The sequence below is a fragment of the Acanthisitta chloris genome, unplaced genomic scaffold, assembly GCF_000695815.1.
Source record: "Acanthisitta chloris isolate BGI_N310 unplaced genomic scaffold, ASM69581v1 scaffold15937, whole genome shotgun sequence".
Taxonomy (NCBI): Eukaryota; Metazoa; Chordata; class Aves; order Passeriformes; family Acanthisittidae; genus Acanthisitta; species Acanthisitta chloris.
The window spans coordinates 8,966-17,937 of record NW_008682148.1 but is presented as its reverse complement, the minus strand read 5'-3'; the positions used below and the strand labels follow the sequence as shown (position 1 = coordinate 17,937).

Genomic DNA, 8,972 nt, shown 5'->3' with positions numbered 1-8,972 from the left:
CCTTCGGGGCGCTGCGCCCCGCCTGTGTGCAGCTGACCCGGGCGCAGACCGTGGAGAACGTGTGCCGGCTGCAGACTCACCTGTCCGGGGTGAGCGCCGCGGCCCTGCAGGAGCTGCAGGAGTATGTGCTCTTCCCACTGCGCTTCGCCCTGCGGGTGCCAGGGCCCAAGCAGGAGCGGCTGTGCAGTGCATCTCCTCTATCCTCGCTGTGACATGTGTGAAGAAGCAGGAGCTGCTGCAGGAGCTCTTCTCTGAGCTCTGTACCTGCCTCTCTCCACCTCCCAGCTCGGGCAAAGCAGCCCCGCTGTCGGAGGAGCTGAAGCTGGCTGTGATCCAGGCGCTCCGCACCCTGATGCATTCGGCTTATGGGGATGTTATCTTGTCTCTGTATCAACCTTCAGCTCTTCCTCTCTTAGGATTTGCTGTGTCTTTGCTCCTGGGCCTAGCAGAGCAAGAAAAAGCAAAGCAAATCAAGATCTCTGCTTTGGAGTGCTTACAGGTCCTGGTTCTGCAGTGTGACTGCCAGGAGCACCAACAGCTGGATGAAGATGAGGCACAGAAGTGTGGGGATTTGTTTGCTTCCTTTCTGCCTGGGATTTCCATTACTTTGTCTAGGGTTATTACTGGAGACATCAAACAAGGTCACAAACCCACTGTTTCTGCCATCAAACTCTTGTACCAGATTGTTGGCTTGGTAATGGGTGATGCACAGCTAGCCAGAGTCCCAAAGAGTAAAGAAAAGCTGCCTTTGGAACAAAGCAGGATATCAGAGCTAATGGTCCATAGAGGACCTGACTGGAGTAAAAGTACTGCTGAAAAACTCTCTCTCCTCCTGCATAAAGTGGTTGAATCTTCTTCAGTTCACCCCCACTGGAAGGTGAGACTGGAGCTGGTGGAACTGGTCCACCACTTACTGAGGAACTGCAGTCAGTCACTGGTGAACTCATTCAGCCACCTCTTAAAGGCCTTGGTTGGGCTGGTTAATGATGAAGACAGCCAAGTCCAAAGCAGGTGTAAGGAGGTTCTACAGGCCATTGCTGAGCAGAGGATTGTGGTGCAGAGCAGGGCTCTTGCTGACGTCCTCTCTGAGAACCTCCATTCGCTTGCCACAGCTCTTCCTCGCCTGATGAACTCTCAGGATGACATGGGCAAGGTCTCCACACTGAGCTTGTTGCTTGGCTACCTGAAGCTGCTGGGCCCCAAGATTAACTTTGTCCTCAACTCCGTGTCCCACCTGCAGCGCCTGTCCAAGGCTCTGGTGCAGGTTCTGGAGCTGGATGTGACAGATGTGAAGATAGTGGAGGAGCGACGCTGTGTGCCACCAGGTTCCTTGCAGCAGGGTGTGCAGAAGGGCAGGTGCCAGAAGAAGTACTTCCGCTTCTTCACGGAGGAGAAGGTTTTCCAGCTCCTTCAGCAAGTGTGTCGTGTTCTTGGCTACTATGGGAACCTCTATCTGCTTGTGGATCACTTCATGGGGCTGTACAGTGAGTCTGGCCTGTACCGAAAACAGGCAGCCATGGTCCTCAATGAGCTGGTCATGGGAGCTGCCGGGGTGGGAGTGGATGTGCTGCAGGAGAGGGAAGTTCTGCTGAACATGGATGATCTCAAAGAGTCCATAACATCCATTCTGGATGAGTACACAGACCAAGCAAATTGGTACTTGATCACTAGCATTGACACTGAAGGAAGCAGCCCTGAGCACTCTGTGCAGCACTCAGGACTCGCTGCACGTCTGGGAGGTGCATGCAGCAGTGTGCTCCTTCCATCCCCTGAGCCCCAGGTCACAACTCGCACCATGAACAGCAACATCTGGCAGATCTGCATCCAGCTGGAGGGTGTTGGCTGCTTTGCCACTGTCCTTGGGAAGGAGTTTCGGCTGCTGCTGCTGTCAGCTCTCTACCCTGTGCTGGAGAAGGCTGGTGACAGGACTCTGCTCATCAGTGACACGGCGCTGGGGACGCTGGCAGACATCTGTGAGGCCTGCAGTTACCACTCGGTGCAGTGCTTGATTAATGAGAATTCTGACTATCTGGTGAATGGGATTTCCCTGAATTTGCGCCAGCTGGCACATCAGGCACGTGCTTCCCAGGTCCTGGACACAATGCTAAGGCATTCAGATGCCAGCTTGCTGCCACTGGTAGAAGATGTCATCCAAGATGTCCTGTCTGCGCTAGATCAGTCTTACAATAACCAAGCCTCCACCTTCCTCAGGGTCCTCCACTCAGTCATGACAGCTCTAGGTACCAAAATGATGTTTACTTTGCATAGTTCAGTCTTGCTGTCACTCAGGGTACTTGTCCTGGACCTTTCCACTTGCCATGGAAGGTTTCAGGTAGCCAAGGTGCTGCAGTGTGATAGTCACTACTCTTTGTTTGGTGAGGCAACACTCAAGCAAAGATCACCAGTAGCTCCCCCTCTCCAGTTTCTCTGTCCTGCAGCATTGCTTTGGAGACTGAGAAAGGATGGGTTCCCTGCCCCCATAAATGTCTTGTAGGAGCACATGGACTGTATTCCTTTTTGTTTGTAACTTTCCTATACCATTAGGGAGGTGACAAGGGTGTGCCAGCAGGTGCTTGGTTCTGCAGTGCAGTCCCATGAGACCTGAGGACCATGCTTGACTCTCAAGGAATGTGTGGCACCTTGCTGGCTTGCAGGAGGGGATCGTGGCTGCTCAGTGACATGTCAGTTCTTCTTTTGCAGTCCAGTGGTTTGGAGTGCCCAGCACTGAGGAACACCAGCAGACTGACGGGTGCCAGAGCAGGGCTCAGCCCCAGGGGCAGCAGGTGACAATGACAAGGCAAGAAGTGGAACGATTCTTCCTTGGCTATGTCAGCCAGAAGCAGATTGCAGAAGGTGATCTTCCCGACACAGAGGAGGAGGCAGGTCAGTACTGTGTGTGGCTGGACAGGAGCATGTTCAGCTTGCAGAGAGACAGTGACCTCTGAGGTTTCCTTTTGTCACGTGGGGGACTTGGAACAGGGCTGACAGTCTCAGGTCTACGATGAGCTGACCTCAGCTCATGTAAGGTGCTGCTGGGTGTTCCTGCTTTGTTCTGTAGTAGAGAATAACAAAATATTTTCAGATCAAGACTAATCTAGCTCCAAGACAGAAGCACACTCTGTTTTCCCTTACCTCATGACAGGTTATTTGGGTTCGGGATCCAAAGTTCCCTCTTTCCAGGATCCTACTACATTTTCCTCATGCTCCCTTGGGAATCCCTGTACCATTTTCTCCTGGCTAATGATGCCACAGCTTCCATCTCACTTGGCTTTGGCAGGTCCTGCAGACATTCACATAGGGAACTTTTTAGTCTTTACTGGGCTGTGCTGCAATCCTGACCTTTAAATACTCAGTCTTTAAATACCCAGGCTTTTCATTTTTAATAAAAATCAATGGGAAATAAGTCCATGGTGAGAAGAGACTGCAAATGTCACACCAACTGCATTGTCCAGTAAGAAAAGCAAACCTTTCCTAGCCCCACACTCTTAACTGAACCTGACACTAACTCACAGAACTCAAGCATAGACCTGACTGTTTCTAATTACATTTAAAAATGCCAAAGGCCTCACTCAGGAGTTTGCAGAGTAGTTGTGGGTGGGTATTGTCATCTCTCAGAGCTCCCAAGTCATTTTTGTGGATTCACTGATGTTTTTGTCTTCCAGATGAGGTTCCTCCCCTGGCTAAGCCAGAGCCCAACAACTCTGACACTGAAGGAGAAGCTCCACTGCCAAGCCATGCTCAGCTGGCCAGAGATGTGATGGAGAGGTGCATACACTTGCTGTCAGACGGGAGCCTCCGAGTGCGGCTGAAGGTCGGTAATCACCAGCTCTGAGGGGACAGATGGTGCCCATGAAGGGGCTGGTAGCTCATCAGCATGTGCACCATGCACGTTGGGCTTCCTGCCATCACGAGGTTCACACTGCCATATGCTCAAGCAGGACAGATCCTCCAAGCCTGGCAAGAGAAAGGGGGATAGTTTCCTGGGAGTAGTCTGGGTTAGGAATGGCAGCCAGGCTGAACAGAATCTTAAGGGTGGCTTTGTACTGGGCACCTTCCCTTGACGCTTGTGGTAATCAAGTCCTGTGCCTTGGCTTTTGGTGGAGGACGCAGAAGAATCTTTCTCCCATCTGGGCCTCCCAGCCCCCTTCCTCTGGGGGTAGTGCACAGGCTGATGAACGTTTTTGAAGTTGCTGGGGTGATGATAAGCAGGACTAAAAGCCTGGCTTTTTTCCAGTTATGAAAATCCTTTGAAGGTGGCCTCCTTTTAAACTGCAAAGCAAGACAGAAAATGCAGCAGTGAGGCATAACCCAGATTCTCAGCCCAGCAGCCCCCAGCCCTGCCAGGTGATCCTGCTGCCACAGTGTGCAGCTCAGGCCAGGAATCCTGCCCTACTCCCAGCCCAACTCTGTACTCAGCACAAATTATGTCACTGCGGTGCTTTTCCCTTTCCAAATAGGCCTATGCTCTGAGCACTGTTCAGTTGTCCCAGTTCCTGATGCGGTAAAACCGCACCCTTTGCTACTCAGACACTCCTCCTCCTGGCTCCCCGTTGTGATACTGGGATTCACCTGGCACTGCAGCACTCAGAGTCTGTTCCCTCCCCTTCTGCCCAGGTCCTGGACGTGCTGGAGCTCTGTGTAACTGTGCTGCATCCTCATGGAAACCATCTGCTTCCCATGGCTCACCGTGTCTGGCCAGCTCTTGTCACCCGGCTGATCAGTGACGACCCTCTGGCAGTGCTCAGAGCCTTCAAGGTACGGCAGGGACTGCCAGCAGCTTTCAAGCTGGGGCTGGGAAGTGGCTTGGGCAGTGCTGCAGCCCAGGAGAGGAGCATCAAGCTTGTGCAGTGATGTTTCAATGTGGTTTGTAACATGGGATCTCACTGCCCTGCCATGGGTGGACTTGTATCACTCCCACTGCAGCTTGTCCACAGGTCCTGGGGGAAACAGCAATATTGGTGGTCACTGCTGGGATGAGGAAAACAGTTCTACAGCCTCAGCAGCTGTCAGAGGCACCGTACAGTAAAGCTTGGCTGTGCTGGAGCCACAGTCCCAGCACCCTCTTTGGAAGTTTCAGACTGAAGATAAGGGAATATTTCATGACTGAGGCATTGGCAGGGGAGGGGAGAGGTTAAAATAAGACTTGGCCTTATAATGACATTATTAAAGAGCTCCTGACCCTGTCAGCTGGCTGCATTCTCCTCCTGACTCAAAGGCTTGCCAGTAAAGCATGTTTCCAGAGGTTGCCAGCCCCAGAGTTCCACAGGCATTCATCTGCTGGACAATGAGATTCATTTTAGAATCCTTCAGTGTGAATAAAGAGAGTTCTGATTCCCCAAATTAAAAAAGCCACACAGTAGAATTTCAGAGTAGCCATGTCATGTCCCTGACATAAAAGGAGGTAGAGATTGCTATACAAAAACTAATTAACTCTTGAAAAGTTCAAGTGATCGTTATAATTAGCACCCAGCTTGCATTTTGTGGTATGAAATCGCCCTGGAGTGTCTTCCTGCCTAAATTCCAGGACAGGAGGTGTATCAGTGTAAGACAAACACAATATAACCAGCATCTCAGTCCTACACACTGAGACATGAGCTCAATGAAGTTCTGAGAGAGATCATTCTGGCCACGTTGGTTGGCTCTACGGATCTCCCTTTGTTTTTACATGTTTTTAGGTCCATTCTCCACCCAGTTTGGATTTGATCCTGGGCACACACAGTAGCACTGGGTGCCCTGTGCTGTGGCCAGTTGGCCTTTCTGCTCGTTGGCATGCTTGGAAAGATGGGCTGTCTACACCACAGAGGGGATTTAATGATATGAGATGATATTTAATGGCATTTTCCATCAGAGGCTCCGCCAGAAATTCTGAGCAAGACTGTACAGCTGCTCTTACCTTTGCTGTGCTAATGAGAGAAGGGCACCCAGGAGGTCAGTCGGGTGATGCTGCAGAGCAGGGTGGAGCTCACTCACTCTCAAACATTCACCTTCTTCTCATTGTGGGGAAACTGGGACAGGTATGGTCACATTGCTCTCACCTGCAAAAAAATTCTCCAAGGAGAATGAATGCCTTATCCCCCCAAGCTGGTTTGGGTTGCTGAGCTCCTCCCAGGCCCATGTATGCACGATCCTCCCGTAACTGGTGTCTCTCTTAGGTGCTGTGTACCCTGGCTGAAACGTGTGGGGACTTCCTGAGGCAGAGGTTCTCCAAAGATGTCCTGCCCAAGCTGACCAGTTCCCTCCTCAGTCAGGCCCCAGCAAGTGCCAGAGCTGGACCTGTGTATAGCCACACACTTGCCTTCAAGCTGCAGCTGGCTGTGCTGCAGGGGCTGGGCTCTCTCTGTGAGAGGCTGGACATGGGTGAGTACAGGTTGTGTGGTTCTCTGCCAGACTTACCTGTTTTTTCATCTCAGATTGCTGCTTCTCCTCCTGCTTCCCCAAAGAATTGGTTTCCTGATATTCTCCAGCTGCATCCCTTTCAGGTCCTGCTGGGCCTGAATCTGTCCTCTCTGTGAGGTCTGTAAAGAGGTACTGGGTGCTCTTTACTCCCCAAGAGACAAATGGGTAAGAAGGTTCCCGGCACATGCAGAATCTGACTGCTCATCCCACTTGTGCATGAGAAGGGGGTATGGAGTGGAGTGCCTGGGTTGCTGCATGTTGGGCCATGCTTTGTTCCTATCTGAAGAACTGGAACCCAAATAAGGCTTCTGGTTAACTTGACTGGTTCCATTTTGGGGCATCTCTCTGGATGACCCTTTAAATCCAGCACATCACACTCTTCCACTAAATGAAACTCTGTGAAATTCTCCCAAGTTAAATTTCTGGAGCTGACTTTGATGAGGGAGAAGGTTTGCTGGCTAGTTGATCTTTTCCCTCAGTGCCCTTGATTGCTTTCCTGGCTTTGCAGCAAGATGCTTAAGAGCAAGGTCAGAAGAGCTCCAGGTCAGGCAGCTCAAAGGCTCAGAAGCCTCTTGCTGCCAATTTGCAGCTGATTCTGTTAGGCAGCAGCCGCTGAGGAGGTCACCTCCTACCCTTCTTTCTTGTTCCATTTCTGCAGGCGAGAGTGACCTGAATAAAGTGGCAGATGCCTGCCTGATTTACCTCAGCGCCAAACAACCCGTGAAACTGCAAGAAGCTGCCCAGAGGTAATGTCTCTTAAATTCAGGTGTGTTGGGTGTACAAATAACGAGGGACAGAGGGAGCATGGGGACCCCATTCCTTTTGCATCTTTCCTATTCTTCTTGAGGGCGCATTTGAGTCCTGTATGTTAGGGTCTCTCATGGAAGTTTTCTCTGGTGAGGCATCATTTACTCCCCTAAATGAGCTAGAGAGGTCAGCTGTCAGTTTGCACAGACATTACAGTTGACTTTCAGGTGACTTTGCAGTGCATTTGGGGATGGAGAGGAAGATGTGCTACTTCCTTTTCCCTGATCACCTCCTATGCCCAAATGCTTGGGGCTCTTGGCCCACTGGTGGCATCAAAACTCCAGAGGGAAGACAACTATGGAAGAGGATGTGCCAGGCATTCACGTATATTTTATCACTTAATACCTTCTGCAGGCTTGGGGATTTACTTCTGTTATCCTTCCATTTTCCCTGGGCTCCTGTGATCACACTAACCCAGGCTGTGCCAGGTGGACTGGAGTTTGTTTGGGAAGCTGTCAGCCTTGGCACCAGTGTAGCTCTGAGAAGGCTGGGAGAGTCTGAAAGAGCACAAACAGTTTAGGTGAACACGCTCCAGCTCTATGAAGTGTTGACAGACATACTTTGCTGCTCGGTGTACAAAATCCTGCTCAGCATGTTCTTGCTGTCAGGATAAGAAATCACTATTGTCATATGTTGTCACCTGGAACCAAGGCCGGAGATTTCAGGAGACAAAACGAGTCCAGTTACAGAACACATAAATCAGAAAAGCAGTGCCCCTCTGCCGAAGGACGAGGAGAAAGCAACCCTCCTCTTCTTGTGTGTCCAGCCCTGCCCTCCCCCAGGGGAGGGGAAGCCAGCAGGCTCCGCAGGCTCTGCGGATTTTGGATTTCCAGGGCAGGCTGCTGGAAAGGGAAGCAAAAGGCAGCGCAGCCCATCCATTCCCTTCCACAAAGCACAGGCTCCCGAGGGCGCAGGGCGTGAGGGCTTTGTGTGGCTGGGCAGCAGTGCCGAGCGAGCGCTCTCCTGAGCTGGAGCATTCCTTTGTTTGTATCCCTCAGGTTTATTTTTACCTTGGTGGCTTTCATGGCAGCGCAGCAGGCTCCGGCGGCGTTTGTTCTGCAGAGGGGCTCTGCGCTGTGGGCGTGCATACCCTTAATGCAATAAAGCCTTCGTCTGTGTAAGCAATGCTGGATGGAAAGCAGAACACCAGGATTCATTTAGATATTTGGAATCTGAAGCTTTTAAATCATTAACCAAGCAGCTTGAGAAGCTGTGCAATTTCCCCCCAACCCCAGCAGGGGTGGAGGGAATGCAAAATGAGCCCTGTGATGCGCTGGGGTCCTTAGAAGCTCTATGGTGAAGTAAGCTCCATTGTTGGAGGAAAAGGGCAGCAAAGTTCAGAGCAAGTAACATTTTTCTTCTGCATATTATTTTTATTCTAATTTAAGGAAAAAAAAGCCACACGTTACACTCCTCCCCCCATGCCTTTGGTGCACCATATGTTGCATCTATTGCTGAACCAAGCTGCTCACAGAAGCCCTTGCTCTCTCCTGTTTAACTCCATTGACCAGACACATATATGCACTGAGGCATGCATCCTGTCTGGCCTGACACTAACCATACACATGGCAGCACTTGGAGGCTTCTTGTGGCTTTTAATTTTCAGTTTAGTCCTGTCTGATCCCTGGTTTTGGGGCCTGGATGGATCAGAGTTAATCATATCACACTCCCTTTTAACTATAGTACTCTGATAAGAGATTGCAGCTTGGAAAAGTCTAAGTTTGCACCACAACAATCAGCTCCAGCACTAGGATAAGAATAATTTCTCA

At 50.9% G+C, this 8,972-nt stretch overlaps 1 protein-coding gene across 1 annotated transcript in view; it reads left to right on the top strand.

The window, feature by feature from the left end:
• Positions 1-5: 5 nt before the first annotated feature.
• The window catches only part of TTI1 (TELO2 interacting protein 1), a gene marked incomplete at its 5' end in the record, with an annotated part of 13,390 nt that continues 4,423 nt past the window's right edge, over positions 6-8,972 (top strand). The window contains 7 exon segments of the mRNA XM_009078411.1: positions 6-177; positions 180-2,240; positions 2,701-2,883; positions 3,663-3,811; positions 4,615-4,755; positions 6,153-6,357; positions 7,055-7,142. Coding sequence (XP_009076659.1) covers positions 6-177; positions 180-2,240; positions 2,701-2,883; positions 3,663-3,811; positions 4,615-4,755; positions 6,153-6,357; positions 7,055-7,142 — 2,999 coding nt within the window.